General features: G+C 36.1%; 1 protein-coding gene across 1 annotated transcript in view; it reads left to right on the top strand.

Moving 5' to 3' along the window:
• Nucleotides 1-19,232, top strand: part of ANKRD44 (ankyrin repeat domain 44) — a 288,404-nt gene that overhangs the window by 94,506 nt on the left and 174,666 nt on the right. The window contains exon 3 of the mRNA XM_044669066.1: nt 17,745-17,823. Coding sequence (XP_044525001.1) covers nt 17,745-17,823 — 79 coding nt within the window. The remainder of the gene's footprint in view (nt 1-17,744; nt 17,824-19,232) is intronic.

A 19,232-nucleotide genomic window follows, 5' to 3' on the forward strand; every position in this document is an offset into this window, starting at 1 on the left:
TTTTCCTCAAGTGAATATTTATACTATTGTGTCTTATTTTGGAATTTTAAAGTATCTCAGTTCTTTCTGTTGACTTAAAGTGATAAAACTAGAAGAAATCTTGTCTAATCCCTTCATTTTAAAAATGAGAAAATGGAGGACCAGAGAGGGAAAATAATTTGCTCAAGCTCATGCAGGGAATTAGTGGAAAAACCAAGTCTTTGAAGAGTTCTTTAAAGCCAACAATGTAGAATGCTTCCTTCATTGAGAAATTTTGCTGTGACACAGATCAGTGCTCTATTTTAAGTGGTGGACTGTGGGAAGGAGAGAAATGGCATCCTGTTGGTCTAGTGAGTCTGTGGCCACTGTATGTGCAGTTTATACTGCCTCTCATTCAGTTCAGTTTAACAACCATTTATTAAAGGCCTACTCTGTACAAGCTAAAGTTAGGCTACATGCTGAGTATACAACCTTACATACCATTGGTTGGGCCTGTGGGGAGGATTCATTGTGGTAAATCAATGAGGCATTTCGTTTACTGGATGGTTCATTCAGAACGTGAAGCGGACTTAACAAGTATAGTAGTGGTAGAACCTATAGTAGATCTTCTGGCCACAGTCATTACTGACAAACTTTTTTTTGTATAGCTACAATAATTCCCCAAGAGCTGATTTTTTTACCCTGGCAAAGCTAGGAATGTTCCAAAGGCCTTTTGGCTTATTAGATAACTTGAGTAATATTTCAATATTTGATTTATCTTCTACTAGCACAGATCATGACCCCATCACAACTGAGTAAATGTTTGTGAATTGTTTTGGTCAAAAAAATTCATTACTTGCCAGACTCTCCAAAGGTAGTTAGCTTTGGTTCTAGTACACAACACACATGTGTATGTAGAAAATCTGTGGCCAGTTCCTCAGCTTAGTCTGACCTTCCATAACTCACTTTTTTGGCATAATTTTCGAGAATCTTCATGAATGATAAAGCATCAGAATTGGACTTTGATGGCATGTTCACCATCATTTTTCTGATATATATGTCTATATCTATTTATATGACCAGTTCATAGAGAATTTGAATACAATAAAATACAGTTTTTAAACCCTTATCTTCTGTCTTAGAAGCAACACAGATAAAAGGTTGCAAGGTAGAAGGGTAGCAAGGACTAGATCAGTGGTTCCCAAACTTTTTTGGCCTACTGCCCCCTTTCCAGAAAAAATATTACTTAGCACCCCCTGGAAATTATGAAACTATCTATTGAACTCAGAAAAGTGTGGCCATCACTGCCATCCTGGATCTCTACAGCACCCACCAGAGGGCGGTAGTGCCCACTTTGGGAATCACTGGACTAGATAATTGGGGTTAAATGACTTGCCCAGGGTCATACAGCTAGGAAGTTTCTGAGGCCAGATTTGAACACAGGTCCTCCCAACTCCAGGCCTGGCACTCTATCCACTGAGCAATCTAGCTGTTCTTAATAAAATACATTTAACACAAACTATGTGGGATATAATCTTTGTTCAGAAAGTGTTCTAGGATTATCTAGGATCTCAGAATCAACAATGGTCATTAGTCTACCAGTCAAGAAGTATTTAAGCACCTTCTATATCATAGACGCTATTAGATATTGAGGTTACAATTTCAATGAATGAAACAATCCTCATATTAAGTTTATATTTTTGTGGGGAAGACAACACGGTTATATTATTTGCATAAATAATTGCAAATTGTAATAAAAAATTACATATATATACACACTTAAACAAGTGGTATGAAATGGAGATTCATGGTTATAATTCTCTTTGTATGTCCTACTGTATATATAGAAATGCTCTTTTTTGTGTGTGATTTAAATTCAGAATTAAACAAAATACATTAAAAAAAAAGAAAGGACCTTGGACATAAGCTTGTTGTTGGTTGTGTGACCCTTAGTCTCTTTATATGTTAAATGTATGTATTAGTACTTATCTTGCCAATATCACAAAGATGTCTTCAGAAACAAAATAGTGTGTTATGAAAACGCTTTAAAAACTGTTAACAAACAATAGAAACCTATACTTTATCAAAGTTAATCTGAAATGACCTTTAAAGTCCCCTCCAACTCTATACAGTGAAATTATTCTTAAGGGCAGTAAAAATCTCATCTGATATTCTGTTAACCTGGAATTTCTATTAATATATATAGAATGATAACAATGATTACCACTCTGTCAAATTTTTTGTTTGAATATTTATTTATTTGCATCTATTCTCTTTATATTTATTCTGCATATACATGTATGCAGTATTTACAATACAAAGAAATATACAGAATGTCAGACTTTCTGGGTTTCCACATCCCTTCATCTTCCAGGCTTAAGGCCCCTGGATCTTTGTGATTCAGAGCATTAGGTCTTCAGTGACTTCAATGGTACTGCTACTGACCTGCAAGCTCCTGGAAGCCTTATCTCTCCTGATCTGAGCATTACTGCTCAGAAGTTCCACGTTCTCCCAGGCTAGGTCTTCCTACATTCCTGAGGCTTTTTTTTGCGGGGTGGGGGTCCCACAGCTTTTGTTGCTTTTGGACTTAGGGTAATGTAGGCTACATGAATCTGTTACCATCTCTGGTCACCCTGGGGGTGCTTTTGGCTTATTCCCCAGTGTAGCACCAGCCCTAAGGTAAACCTCTTTCCTATCACTTTTGGGGTTCTAACTGACTTCTTGTGTAGTTCAGAGGTAGCATTAAGTTGCTTACTGTAGTTTCTCAATGGATTTCTTGATTGTTATTTGATCTGGCATGCATTTCAGGGTTTTTCTTGACTATGTGTGTAAGAGCTGGGTAGCAGTATCCATTAAGACAGGCTTTTGTCTGGAAAGTCCCAGGGTTCTTTCCCAATATGAAACCACTTCAAAATGAACTTTTCATGCTAGCCCTTGAATAGCTTTACTAAGTCCTAAATTGATTTTTGAGGGTAGAGGAAAAGGCAAGGACAGTATAGTTAGTTAACAGTTATGATCAGCTGATAGTAATATATTAGTCAGTGAAGCTTTTGATAGAATTGTTTTATACTTTTTGTCTGTCTGTTAATGAAATATCCACCAATAAGTGTGCCTTATAGCTGTGGACAAAGATAGTTACCTTAGGATCTTCAAAACTTATTTTTAAAACATATCTATAACTTTTATCCCACCCCTGAAATCCTACTACTTCTTCTTATTATATTCAATATGGGAATTAACATTTCATAACCCAATCTAGCACATTCTCTATCCTTGGGCAATCAGAAGTTATATGTTAAATAGTGAAGTATTTAATTTAGACAAAATAGCCAAGTAAATAGTAATACAATAGAAAGTTAAGCATTGGAATTATTGTAATGCTTTCTACCTGCCTGCATGAGTACAAAGTCCCTCTGGATGAATGTGGCAGTTGAAGATAGAAATAAAACCCTGAAAATAAATATAAAATATAAAATTATATTTATTTATAGTAAGGCTTAGAAAAGTGAGGTGAATAAAAAAGATAGGAAATAGACATTAGACCTAAAATTTCATTGATATAATGAATCCTCCTGACTGAGCAACCTTATCTCTAGCAATATAAGTAGGCACCTTCTCTATAACATAAAGCAATAGAGAGTTGCTTGGGGTCCTGAGTTGTCAAATGACTTGTCTAAAGACATATAATCAAGGGGCAGCCAGTTAACATAATGAATAGAGAACCAGGCCTGGAGATAGAAAGTTCTGGGTTCAAATATGGCCTCAGACATTTACACTTAGCTCTGTTTGCCTACCCCTTGCCTTTCTTTCTTAGAGTTGTTACTAGGATAGAAAGTAAGGGTTAAAAAAAAGACATATAATAAAAGTTTGCCAAAGGTGGTAATACTTGAACACATCTTCCTGGCTCTGATGCCAGCACTCTAGTCACTATGCCACATTGCCTTTCAATTAGAGCATTAATAAAAATTAATAACTTAGGTTTATATAACACTTTTGAGTTTGCAAAGGGCTTTCCCCACAATCACTCTATATGGGTTCTTCAGCTTTTCAGTTTTATTAGTTTTCCCTACGGTGATCATAATCTGGAAAGTTGCTTCATTCTAAATCAAATTAATGGGCAGTGGGTGGCACAGCAGATAGAGTGCTGGGTCTGGAGTCAGAAAGACCTGCATTTAAGTATGGCTTCATATTCTTGCAAGCTGTGTGACCCTGGACCAGTCACTTTATACTTTTTGCCTCAGTTTCCTCATTTGTAAAATGAAGGAGTTGAATTAGATGGTTTCTTATGTTTTTTGTAGCTCCCAATTTATGATCCTATAATTATACAAAATTACAAAACAGAAGGTTTTCTTGGTGACATCAGACTCAATAAAAAGCAAATTGGGCTTTGCCAGAGGAATCTTCCTATTAAGCTAATATAGTAGCCTGGTGTGTGATTCCCTCCTACTCTGGGAATACTTCTACCTAAAGGACTGAACAGGCAGCTAGGCATCAGTGAATTTTGATGATTATTCTGGATGTCCTGGTATCCAACTCCCATTTTCCCAGAATGCATTATTTTCATTTAAAAATAAAGAAGATCCATTTTAGTAGAAACTGCCTTATGATCTACTATAACTTCCAAGATTACAATTTAATCAAGCCAGGATTTTATTGCTAAAAGTTGTTAAAGTACTCAGCAGAGCCTAGGTACCATGTGATCATTAAGTTATTAAGGACAAGGGACTTCAAAGTCATTGCATTTCTAAGTGTAAAGTGTAAAAAGAGGTAATGTCTCCAAAAGTTTCTTTCAAGGATGGAGTCATCGGCCTAATATGTTACAAGGTAGTTTTAAAGGTCATGACATGAGACAATTTAGCACTGATTTTTTTAAAGTAGCTTCTGAAAAGAGAAATATAATTTATTTACCATTTGAGCTTATCCTTCATTAGTTGCCTTTTATTGTGACTTTCCAAATGGCATATAGAGGCACTTTAATCAGCAACATAACTATTAATTATATTTAACCTACTGCAGAGGCTAAGTGTATATAGTAGAGGGGCAAGGGTTGTGAACAGGGTCATTTAACTATAAAGTGCTATATAAGTGGGAATAATAATAATGAATAGAGGACTCGACTCCTTATTGATCTTTCCTTGATTACTTTTAGACTAGCCTTCTGCAATCTAGGACACATTCCTCTGTCCTCTACATACATACCAGGGTAATTTGTAAAAAAAATTCTAATGCATTATATTGTGAAAAATTCTTTTTGTGTTATGAACTCCTTTAGCAATCTAATGAAATCTATGGGTCTCACCTCATAATAACGTTATGAAATTCATGAGATAAAATTTATAAGATAGGAGAGGAACCTAATCTTATACAGTTCATCTAGCTCTCTAAAGTTGATAGACCCCAGGTTAAAAACCAGGTTAAGAGGATATTTTTCTTCCTAGAACAATGGGATCAGCCTATTGAAAATGGAATGCATGGGAAACTTGTTCTTTGAGGCCATTCCTCTAGGCCTACCATCCTCGGAGTAAATAGAGTGCCGTGTTCAAATGACCTTCTAACTTTTAACAATGGGCTTCATAACTAACAAGTTACTAGGATAAGGATATTGGCCCTTTTGCCCCCTGTCCCAAGATCTGGCATCTGAACACCTGGATTCCTTCTCAACTGTTTTCATGGCATCCTGGATTATTACATTTACCAGATTACTTGCCATTGGATTATCTGCTTCCCCTTTGCTTTTGAAGCAAATAGCTTTCCAAATAGCATAGTCTGTCTTGAGAAAGTGTCTGGAAGCACTGGATGTTTATCCACGATACAAACTAACAGGAATTCCCAAGCACTCGGTTGAAAAGAGTGGATAGACCAAATGCACTCCCTGGCTCTCATTGACCCATCTATATACTGAACTAGAAGCATACATGGCTCAGACAGATTTTGGGATCAATGACTGAAATTAGATAGTGTTGTTGAAGTTTTCAACATTTCTACACAAAGAGCTAACAAATGAGAAGAATCTGGTGGATATTAGAGGATCCCATGCTAATTGATTGTGGATTTCATTCAACCACCAATTTATACATTAAGTATATTCCTTTTCTGTTTTGATACTATTGTATGAAACTTTATTTTCTTTTGAGTGGTTTTATATGATTTTTTTCTCTTACTTCAGTTGCTGTGATAATAGCCAGCATTTACTTAGGGTTTTGAGGTTTATAAAGTGCTTTACATATATTATATCATTTAATCCTCACAACCACCTAGTGCAAGAGGTGTTTATGTTATCCCCATTTTTTCACAACAGGAAACTGAGGCTGAGAGGTTGAATAACTCACAGAGTTAGTGGTTGTTTGAGACAGGGTTTGAGCACAGGTCATGTTGACTCCACGTTCTGTGATCTCTCTGTGATAACACCTAATTGTAACAAGAAAAGAGATCACAGACCATAGTGATAGAACTCAGAAAGTATAGACAGAAAATCTAAAAGAACCTGGGGTTCTCTTAGACATTTCTTGGACAAAACATATTTCTAGTCCTTCGTCCTCGATACATCTATTCTGACCTGATTAAACTGAACCTAACTGTCCTCTTTAAGTAAATCACACACATTGGAGTGCTAACCAAATGCAAACAGAGCTATCTTCTCTGTTTTAACCCTTCCAATCAATTTCATAGTCTAACATATAGACCTAGATGGTGCTGGAATGGAGGCTGGGCAGTCCATACACATCTATAAAGCCAGGAAGGTACCACAGAGAGGTAAAAGCAGTGGGGACTTACATAGTGATTGATTTCATAGTTTCATTGGAAGCCCTCTCTCCAAATCTACCAATGATACCTCAGTTGCCAAATCTCATGGCCTGTCCAAAAATCCCTATTCCCCCTTGATCTCTCTGCAGCATTTGATACTACTAAACTTTTTTTTCCCTTTTTGGATATTATCACTCCTCTGGGTTTTTGTGATCTTTTTCTTTCGGTTTGTCTCTTGCCTGTCTGATCTCTCCTTCTTCGTATCCTTTCCTGGGTCTCTATTCATATCATGCCACCTAATTGTGGGTGATTCCCAAGGCTCTACTTTAGACTCTCCTCTTCTGTCTCTATCCCTTCTCTTGGTAGTCTAATCAGCCCCTGTAGGTTCAATTATCATCTATATGCAGATGATTCCTTCCTCTATATATGCAGTCCTAGTCTCTCTCCTGAGCTCCAGGTCTGCCTTACCAATTGCCTATTGGGCACGAATGTGATGTATGAATTAAACAGCTGATGGGAACAATATGTTTTCAGAGAAATGGTCTTCCTGGTAAATAATTAGACTTTATTTACAGTGTTAAGCTTGCTGTTTTATCATTTGCCAAGAGGCTTTATAGAAGAACACATTAACTAATTGAAACTTGCTATAAGATAATGAAGATTTTGCTATAGAAAATTGTGCCCATTGCATTAAGCTGCGTTTTGGGGTAATTACTTGCCATTGATTCTTGATTGAGCTATTCTATGTTAAAGGTCCTAATAGCCTGCCACAGAATTTTTATCATCAGCATGTACTTGGACTGTTTTCTAAAATTTTTCAGAAAAACTGTAGGCCAGATGGATAGCAGAGGAAAATAGTCATCAGCAAAGATTGACCAGTCATTTAAATTAAAAGCCTCTTCTACTGATCACAAAAGTGGCTTTAAAAGTTTCCACAAGGACAATAAAAGCAGCCCTATTCACTAGAATATTTTTGTTCTATCTGGAATGGAAATTATTATCCAGCCTATGGTTGCCTGTCATCATGTTGCAAGTAGGTTCTGGCTTCACATGTCTACCTTACATCATTTATGTAGATTCCTTGGAATGGCTGGTGGCCTCAGGAACTCACCTTCCTGTGTGCTATTTTGGTATTCCCCTCCAACTTCGCTGACTGCCCCTTGGGATTTCCCTAATTTTTCCACCAACATGCACTCCCTATTGGTTATACTCTCAAGGCCAGGCTTAAACTGAAGTGGAGAAGAATTTAAATCTTATAATCACCTCTCCTCTTCCCCCACCCCCATTTTCTGATTCTGAGCCTTTGGGCAATATTCCTCCCAAGAATCCTCATCTTATCCTTTACCCCAGTGTTCCTATACCTGCCCCATATCCTTTGAAAAAATTCCCCAAAAGACTTGGGTCTAATTTTCTTCCAATATGTATGTAGATGAGTCTTGTACCAATTCCTTTATACCTAAAGAATCACCTCAAAGACAAAGGTGACCCAATTGGAAAATGACAATTGTTAGATGCCTTATGGGAGAACAGGCACAGTGATGTATTGTTGATGGAGCTGTTGTAAAGTATTATAACTATGGTCATTCTGGAAAACAGGTTGGAACTGTATCCCCCAAATCACTAAACTGTAAATGCCTTTTGATGCACTATCAGGCATACATCCCTAAGAGTACAAAGAGAGCCAGAAAAGACTCATAGGTACAAAAATATTTTTAGCAGCACTTTTTTTTAAAGCAAAGAACCGTAAACCAAAGTGGGTGCTCATTAATTGGTGGAGTGATCGAACAACTTACATATAAATGTGATAGAATATTATCATATTACCATAAGAATAAAAGTGATGGACATGAAGAAACCTGGAAAGACAAATATGAACCAGGAGAACAAATTTTCCAATTCAATGACCAATTCTATTTCCGGAAAGCAATTTCTCAAAGCAGAGGGTAGGTAGAGAGAGGATAGTTTAGAGATACAGAATGGGGTGTGCACATTCATGATGGCCAATGCATTACTTTGTTTTGGCTAAACTTATTTGTTACAAGGAAGAGCTTTTATTTGCGGTTAGGTATTGGATAGGCCAAATCAATAAATATTTATTAGGCACCTACTCTATTGCAAGGGATTACATCTAGTACTGAGAAAAGTGATAATAAATTAAAAAGAAGAAAAATTTGAGAATATTCATGAAACATTAAACAATATACACTGAAGAATACAGAAGGAAGTTCTATACAAAGAACCTAGTCAAGAAGAAGAAAATTCTGTTAATATTTTGTTTAATTTTAGGGGTAGGGTGTTTATACATGCACATATACATATACATATAGATTTTTTTATATAAACATGCACATCAGCCTCATCCTGGTAAAACCATCTTTTTTTCCTCCAGTTATTTAATTAATTATTTTAGAATATTTTTCCATGGTTACATGATTCATGTTCTTTCCATCTCTTCCTCCCTCCCCCCTCCCTAGCCAACGAGCAGTTCCATTGGGTTTTACATGTGTCATTGATCAAGACCTGTTTCCATATTATTAGTATTTGCATTAGGGTGATTGCTTAGAATCTACATCCACAATCATATCCCCATCGAACCATGTGATAAATCATGTTTTTCTTCTGGATCTGGTAAAACCCATCTTGACAGACATGTTAAATCAGACTGAGGGTAACTGAAACCTCAAATCCTGTAACCCTCAAACCTGTCAGTGCTTAGACAAGCATGTGAAGACTTCTCCTGTTGGAAAGGACAGATGAGGACAATTTGTCCAAATACCCACGAAAGCAGCTGAAGCAGGCACTGTGGAGTGCATAGAGCTCGTCAGATATAGAAAATGCTAAGGTCATCCACTGTATCCTGGGCCACCAGTGGTTGTTATCTTGACTGTGGTCTTGCCACTGGATTTCATTGACTTTGAAGACAGTAAGGCTGATGACTTTGTGCAACTCTTCCTTACTTAAATCCAGTTGATGAGCAGGTCAAAATATCATCCTGGGATATCATTGGTCCTCTTTAAAAATGAAAGACATACCACCACCATGACAATTGAGATGTTCATTTTTGAAGAAGCTCTATTAGATAAAGACCGTAACCAGTTCTAATACTCCATGGGTGTAAAAGTCCTCTCATAAAATGATTCAAGATAGACACTGCTCACCTATTTAAGGAATTCTCACTTCTGCTTGTCCCTCATAGGTGTAGAAAACCAAGGATGTAGTTTATCTTGCCCTTTTCCTTCTCAAGTGGTCAATTTCTTGTTAATTCCTACATTTTTGTTCATGTCTAAGTTCATGAAATAGGTCTGCAGAGCTCTTAGGACTCTGAACCAAATTAGACCATGAAGTTCCATTGCATATTAAAGGAAATCCGAGGATAAAGAGAAAATGGGTAAAGGAGGGGAACAAATTGTTCATCTGGAAAATCTCTGGATTAAGGATAATCAGGGTCATTTCAAACACTCTGTGGCTATTTCTGAGTATAGACAAAGGATTGTTCTCTGCTTTAACTGTAATAGTCATAACCATAATAAGATGAGTTGAGGCTTGGCTTCTAGCATTTGCTTGTGATATTGTCTGATTGAGTACATGTAGCATGGTTTCAAGAAGTAATAATGTTCTAAGATATATGTATTAATTGCTTTCCTGACCCAAAACAGTTTATAATTAGGTTAAATATATTCTGTATTTACTTTCAACATTTGGGGTCCCTTATTGTGTTTCAAGTTTTTATGTATATGTCATATCTCATTGAATTCTTAACTTTCTTCTTGCCTGAATTAAAACTTCCGAAATCATTATATAATTATTATTGTTTTATTTGTATTTAATCACAAATTATAATGCTTATTAATTCCTAATAGTAAAACCAACAATATTTCTCTTTTTATGGCTTTCTTTTGATTAGTCTATAAAATTTAGATGGTGTACAGATATCTTTTGACATTACCCATAATTATTGTTAATTTCTGTAAGTTTGTCTTTTAAATCAAATAGTTTAACAAAAAGTCAGGATTTAGACTTTTATTAAATAGTACCTTTTACACAGAAGAGAAAAGCTGCTCCTCTGGAAATTTGGACTTGGTTCTTAAAAGTTTCTTGTACCTTTCTCTAGTTTGGGTGCATGTTAAAGTTTTGTTATCATTAAAGACAAATACTCAATGCATGATGAATAACTGAACAAATTATGATATATGATTGTAATGGAATACTATAGTGCTATAAGAAATAACAAAGGGTTTCAGAGAAATGAGGGGAGACATCTATAAACTGATACAGAGTGAAGTGAGCAGAAGCAGAACAACTTAGACAATAGCAGTGACACTTTATAAACATCTTTGAAATCTTTAAAAATTCTGATCTATACAATGACTAGTCATGAATCCCAGAGAACCTATGGTGAAATATGCTACCCATCTCACAGAGAGCTGGACTTAGGTGATCTGATTCATAGTGGGACATATATTTTTTGGACACTGTCATTGTGGGAATTAGTTTTGCTTGACTATTCATATTTATTACAAAAGTTTTGTTCTTTTTTTTAACTGGGGAAAGATGGAAAAAAATGGACTTTGTTTATTGAGAATATAAAATAACATTTTAAAATCTTTACAGGGTTCCTTTTGCATAAGTGACTATATGAGTATGTTTGCTCCATGTCCAATGCTGCTAAAATTCTAGAAGTGAATATTATTTTCAAGGCTCATCAAGGACTAAAGAATAGTTACATTTTAACTCAGAAAAATTCCTGTAAAATATGTTAAGGTTCCATGTTTATTACATAGTTTAAAACAAAAGTGTTTCTCTCTATGTGTGTTTCATTAGCCTTTGGCCCTCAAGGCTGTATATAATGATTTTGATTTTTGTTTTTAATATCTTTGATGCAGTGTAGCATAATGAATAGAAAACTGACCTCAGAGCCAGAAGACCTGCTCCTGACACATACTGCCTTCAGTTCCATCCTACTCTCCATGAACTCTTTCGGAGTTTTCTTGACAAAGATACTGGAGTGGTTTATCATTTCCCTCTCCAGCTCATTTTAACAAATGAGAAACTGAGGCAAACAGGGTTAAGTGACTTACTCAGGATTACATAGCTATTATGTCTGAGGCCAGATTTGAACTCAGGAAAATTAATCTTCCTGACTCCAAGACCAACATTTATTTTATCCACGGTGCTATCTAGTTGCTCAGATAGTCTGTGTCCTTGGTCAAATCACTTAATCTCTCTGTGCTCTAGGGAGCTCTATAAATCCCTGAATTGCAGGGAAAATGTCAAACTGCAAGGGAAGAGAGAGTTCCCTCCCTTTGGTGTTCCTTGTGTTAAGGAACTCACAGGTCCAGCTCCTAATATTACTTTTACACTAAAACTTCTCTTAAAGAAAAAAACCCCTTTATATTTTGTCTTAGAACTGATACTATCAATTCTAAGGCAGAAGAGCAGTAAAGGCTAGGCAATTGGGGTGAGGTGACTTGTCCAGGGTCACGCAGCTAGGAAGTATCTGAGGCCAGAATTGAACCCGGGTTCTGCCATACTTGATGCTCTATTTACTGTGCTACCTATCTTCCCCACTCATAACTTTTCTTTATACCTTGGGTCTGAGTCTGGCAAAGATGTATGTACTGTCCCTTGGAGAATGCTAGTATACTTTTATAGATTTGTGGAATTCTGAGGATCCCAGAGCACTATTTTTTCTGTCATAATCTAGATTTGCTTTCCATTTTCTTTCTAAGAAAAAGAAAAAGTGAAGTAGTCCTAGTTGGCCACTGATTCATTTCATCTATGATCTCATTCTTTTGTAAAGAGTTTAATTGTATGTTTGGGGATATTTGAGGAAAGAAGACATTAATTCAGTTAACTACTGAGCTCTGACTCAGTTGTTATTTATCTCTTGTTAACTTAGTCTCTGCCTGAGGTCATTGATAACTTTGCTATTGAATTTCTTTATATTCAGTGGGAGAAGAAATCTACATTTCATTTTTCATTAGTGAAAACTTTGTTAAATTATGTAAGACTGTTAGGTGGACATCTTCATCAAGAGTACTCATGGGAGATGAATATCTTTTATGTGGCTTGCTTGACTCTTAGGGCTTGGAACATCCATTAGAATGTAAGCTCCTTGAAGGCAGGGTTTTGCTTACTTGGCTTTGTATCCCTAGTGCTTAGCACAGTGCATGGTATATATTAGGAGCTTAATAAATGTTTGCTGATTGAGTATTAATAGACTCTTGGGTTTGAGTCTCAATCCTAATGTGGATTCTAGCTCCTGGATTACTGTCAATTGCCATTCTGACATTTCAAAGTTCACCAGGTCATGCCTAAAAATCAAGAAGAATGGATATAGCAGAGACGAAGCTACTGAAGGGCCATGCCTTCAAGTGCCATATGGCTGCTGCCCTGGTGGGGCCTGTGGCCTGAGGACTCTCTCCCCACCTTTGGCGTATTTTATTTAGATAGATAGATAGATACAGAGATACAGAGATAGAGAATACATAGTTATATTAGATAGATGATAGATTATTAGATAGATAGCTGATATAGACATAGGTGCATAGATAGATGGATAGATAGATACACAGATAGAGACAGACAGATAGATTAGATGGATAGATAGCTGATAGACACATAGACAGACAGACAGATAGACAAATATATAGATATATGATAGATTAGATAGATAGCTGATATAGATTTAGACACATAGATAGACACACAGATAGAGAGACAGATAGATTAGATTAGATTGATAGATACCCTATGTAGACATAGACACAGGTAGACAGCTAGATAGACACATAGATAGACAACTAGCTAGCTAGCTAGATGATAGATTAGCTAGATAGATAGTTGATATAGACATAGAGACAGATAGACACATATCATAGACAGACAGATAGGTAGGTAGGTAGGAAGATAGTAATCTTTGCCTCCTCACTCAAGCACAGCCAGGTAGGAAAGAGAAAGAGGCTTGCTTTAGCTGCTTAGTGCCTTTTGAATGCTCCCTAATTCTGGCAATCTAAGACACTTCCTTTATCATGTGTCAGCAGTCTTGGAACCAGTTTCAGAATTTGCATTTCCAAAGTCTAAACCAGGATTGGGTCAGCTCTACATGGCTATAAGATCCGTGTTCCTTGGCCAGTGCCTCATTGCATTTTGGTTGAACTTCATGTCCTTGAAATTAAAGTCTAAAGCAGGGATGTTAAGGACTAATACAATAAAATTCTGTGGCTTTTCACATTCCTTTTATCCTTAGCTGTATTTTAAATTCTTTTGAGTGTCTCTTGTGTTTTGTTTTTGTGAGCTGACTCTGTTTTTTGAAGTGCAAACCAGGAATTTTGGTCCACATGCTCATTTATTACCAAATTGTTCTAATTCACATTGGAGCAGAGCTTACTATCATATCAATAGACAAATATCATTGATTTTTAGAAGAATGAGGATTTTTGTGTGAGATTAAGTGAAAATTATGGTCTTGGAAAAACTAGCTCCCGAGACCAAGGCAATAGTAGGTAATAGTAAAAGTTTAGCCTTTGGGGTTTTTGCCGGTCCAAGGTATCTTTTGGGGGAAGGGTATTTATAAAATAGTCAAGGCAAAGATTAAACTTCATTGAAAACTGAAATGGAAATTGAGTTTGGCTTATTCTTCAATATTTCTCATTTCTATCTCTTAAAAGCAGTTTATTTAAATTTGAGTTTCTTTCTCATTTTTACAACTCATTTGATTTAGTTCTGTTTTGCCTGTGACTCTCCTGAGGAAATAACTTATCCCCTCCACCGTCTCTTTCATTTTTCACTGCTGGGGCTCAAAGATTCTTCTTTCTACTGTTTCTTTGACTTCTTCTTGGCACATTGCTATGTCCAGGCAATCACCAATGTATCCCAGATGTCACATTCAGCTCACTGGGTCTAGTTTGATAGTTATTTTCCAGTGCCTTTATCCTAGTGGACATTTTGGCTGAATCAGATCAGAAAAACAAAGCTTAACATTCTCCCTGAGTTAATGATATAAAGTTGTGTTGTTTTTTTTTTTTACAAAAATAACCCCTTCTTTTTGGTTTTGCTTAAGGCTATGAGGTTTTCTTTCTAGTTTTGCTCAATGTTTCTTCCTCAATGTGCAAGATGCTGTGTATACATTGTACATGGAGATGTTTTTTTAAGCATATGTCGTTCAATCATTTTAGTTGTGTCCAACTCTTTGTGATGTCATTGGGGTTTTCTTGGCAAAGATATTGGAGTGGTTTGCCATTTCCTTCTCCAGCTTATTTTATAAATGAGGAAACTGAGACCAACAGGATTAAGTGACTTGTGTAGGATAACACAGACTTCAGGCCTGACACTCTGTCCACCCTGCCACCTTTTATAATTCTACTTTTCACTTCAAGCTCATAATTTATTAGTAATAATAGCTTCTGAAACACATGATGAACATTGATTCATCTCCACAAATAAAAGCTAGAGTGCCTCCTGTAGCCACTCTAAGTAACATTTTAGTTCACTGAAATGGCCTAATTTACCATGTTAGCCTTCCTTTTAAGTGCCTAGCCTTTAAGTTCCTCTATTTTCTTTCATCTGTTTCTTATATTGTAAACAGACAATTTAGAAACTTCCTCTGTCTGATCTCCTTCTGTCATGCTGCCCCCTCAGCCGGTTTTTAGCTCAGTAGGCAACTGCCCGCTTTGTGTGCTACCTTGTGGTGCCATGGTCTATTAAAGAGAGAGGTTTCTTTTCCTTAGAAATTTGTATGTCAACATAAATCCAGTTCCATTTTGGGGGGAATTTTCTGTTAGAGTTGTATAAAAGAAAAAGTTTCAAAAGACATACTCTTACATAAGTCTGATTTATAAGAAAGAAAACATTTTAAAGCCCTTTTACCCAGTAACCTTTTATGTATAACTCCACTTACTTCTAACTCTGGAGTTATTTTCTGGCCCATCATTCATAGTTGCTATAAAGATTATTCATGTACAAATATTACTTGCCAAAAAAAAAGTTGGAATTGAAGCTGGAAAAGGATTTTGAGGTCATTTGATCCAAACTCTCAATTTCATAGATAAGGAAACTGAGGTCATGCCCAAGGTCACACAAATGGCAGAGCTAGAATTTGAACCCAGTTTCAGGGACTCTAAATCTATGTGTCTTTCCACTTCACCACATTGCCTTCAAGTGCTGGAGAATAACTACCCTAATAGCTATGTGTTATTGGCATTTGTTCATGGGAGAGTCACCTGAAGTCAGTAGCACTCTGTTCAGGTAACTGAAAGTTGCTCCGGTGTTAGGGTATAAAATCAAGAATTTTTACCATATGATCTCACTCAACACACCCTTGTTATGTTATGGAAACTTCAGTTTGAACAGGTCATGTTATAAAAGATGTAAAAAAATAACACAGTAACTTCTAAAGCCAACTAAGTGCTTAATGACAGACCAAGCAGATTCACAAGAGACAGAAGCCTGGGAGATCTCTCTGGTTTTTCTTTTAGCAAAGAGCTCCAAATCAGAACATGAACCAGCAATTACTTTGCTTCGGGCCAGATTAAGTCACAATTAATTTGATTCCATTTCACTTCTTGTTTAAATCACTTAAGGAAAGCTTAGCTTGCTGAACCAGACACTGGAACCAGTTCAATTCGCTGAAGAATATGAAATGATGCAATTTTTGACCTGAGATTCACAAGACATGAATTAGATAAATGTGGACAGAAGTTGGAGAATAAACTGGGAGGCCATCAAAAGTAGTGTTTTGATATTACATAAAGGTTTGGCTAAAATTACAACAGAAAGGCAAATTGTTCTGGGTAGTTTGTATTGCTTTTTGAGAAAATAAAGTCATGAACTTAATTTTGTTGAAAAAAAAAAGATAGTCAACATGCAGCCCCCTTTTTCACAAAATCTTCATCAGTATTCCTCCATGATCATGCAGATGAAGTCCATTGTAACCTACATTTAATGGCTGGACCTTGAATTTTCTTCCAAACCTAAACAGAGAATCTTTACTTTTAGAACTAACATGATGGGGGCAGCTAGATGACTCAGTAGATGGAGAGCTAAGCCTAGAGATAGGAGGTCCTGGGTTCAAATATGGCCTCAGATACTTCCTAGTGGTGTGACCCTGGGTAAGTCACTTAACCCCCATTGCCTAGCCCTTGTCGCTCTTCTGCCTTGAAACCAAGACAGTATAGATTCCAAGCAGAAGGTAAGGATTATATATATATATACACATAGTTATATATTATACATATAATATATACAATATACAATGTATAATAAAATACACTTTGGGGGGGGGACAAGAGCAGATATCTTATACAACAATAATACCAACTAGCTTTTGTGTAGTACTTTACTGCTTTCAAGCCACCTTCCGAATATTGTCTCATTTGATCCTCATAACAACTCTGGGAGGTAGGGTCTATCATTAGCCTCATTTTACAGATGAAGAAACTGAGGGAGACAGAAGTTAAAGGACTTGCCTACAACCACAGAGCTAGTAATTATCAGAGATTGTATTTGAACTCAGGTCTTCCTGACTGTAGATCTAGTCCCCTACCCATTGGGCTACTTAGCCATCTATAAAAATAATAGCAATAATAATGGATATTTATACAGCGCTTTAAAATTTGGCAAAGTGCTTTACATAAATNATATTATATTATATTATATTATATTATCATGCCATGCCATGCCATGTAATGTAATATATCTTGTGTTGTATTATGTTATATTACGTTACATCATATCATATCACATTACTTATATTTTCCCATGTACTTGTCATTCCTTCAATAAAATGAACTCCTTGAAGGCAGGGATTATTTCATATTTATATATTTTTATTTCCAGGGCTTGACATTGGTGCCTCACACATTTGTTCATTCTGTTTGGTCAGGTGCCAGGTCTACAAAATGAATTTGCAACCTGTGTCATTCATTTTGAATTTTTTGAACTTTCTATCTCAGAACTCTGATAAATGTTTCTTTCTGTTTGCACCATCACAGATATCTATCAGCCATCACCAACTATTGGAATTCTTTTTGTTTCCCCCCTAGGATGCTGAGAAGCGAACTCCGCTTCATGTTGCAGCTTTTCTGGGAGATGCAGAAATCATTGAACTCCTAATTCTTTCAGGTAAAGTTAGTCTTCCCAGAAGTCACTGCAGACTAATTGACCACCTAGAGAGAATGTTGCCATATTGCAAATGGCTACATTAGCAAAGACAATTAAAAGGAACCTGAAGAATAACAGTAATTTTTTTATGTCTGTGGGGCATTATTTGATCAAGTACTTTCTTGAATATAGCAAAATTGGTGAATACAGTTGGTTTAATGAATGAATGATTAATCATCATAATAATTGTTATTTATATAGCAATTTAAGGATTATAAAGTGCTTTAATATATTATAAATACATACTTTTGATCTTCATGATCTATGAAAAGGTACTATTATTATGATTATGATTATGATTATTATAGTTTTGTGGATGGAAAAATGAGGCTTTTGGTTTTTTATTTAGTGTTTTTTAGTCGAATGCAATTCTTCATGACTTTTTGAGTCATAAAGAAGTTTTCTTGGCAGATACTGGCACTTACCATTTCCTCCTCCAGATCACTTTATAGGTGAGGAAATCGAGGCAAATAGAGTTAAAGGACTTGTCCTGGGTTATATAGCTAGTGAGTTTCTGAGGAGGTCAAATTTGAACCCAAGTGTTCCAGACTCTAAAAAATGAGGCTAATAGAGATTCATCAACTTTCCCAGGTTCAGCTAGGTGGCTCAGTAGTGAGAGTTATAGACCTAGAGTTAGTCCTTGATTCAAATCTGACCTCAGATACCTCCTGTATGTCTTACCTTGGGCACGTCACTTGATCTCAGTTTCCTAGCCCTTACCACTCTTCTGCCTTGGAATTTAGTCTCAATTCTAAGGCAGAAGGCAAGAATTAAAAAAACAAAAACAAAAACAAAAAACTTGGAACCTCGCTAGCTAGGAAGATTATCAGGCAGGATTCAAACCCAGCTTCATGTCTTTAAAGCCAGGTTTCTGTCCTTTGCATCATACTGCCTCTCTACAGTGTTGGATAATGGAAAACTCTAACTTTGAAGCAAGCATAATCTCATTTTGTGTCCTGGTTCTGCTACTTACATAACAATATGACTCCTGTCATGTGAGGTGTTAAACCACTCCAAGCTTCAAGTTGCACCATCTATGAAACAAGGATAGTAAGACTTGTTTTTACCAGCCTGAAAGGATGGATATGAGGAAAATGTTTTCCAAACCATAAAAAGATATATAATTTGGGGTTATTATTTCTCCATCAGATATTTCCTATTGCTTAGGAAATATGATTTCTCAATATCTAAACTATCAGAGTAAAAATTTAAATGTCACAAAGTAGATTAGCTCAAAATTTTCTGACTTAATAGTATATTAGATCATCTTTTTTGAAAAGGGATTTCTTAAAGCATAAATAAGTTCTCATGTACTTTGCTTATTATTTTTTAAATGTTTAAATTTGTTTGAAAACTGAGATTCTTAATAC

The sequence above is a fragment of the Gracilinanus agilis genome, chromosome 3 (assembly GCF_016433145.1).
Source record: "Gracilinanus agilis isolate LMUSP501 chromosome 3, AgileGrace, whole genome shotgun sequence".
Taxonomy (NCBI): Eukaryota; Metazoa; Chordata; class Mammalia; order Didelphimorphia; family Didelphidae; genus Gracilinanus; species Gracilinanus agilis.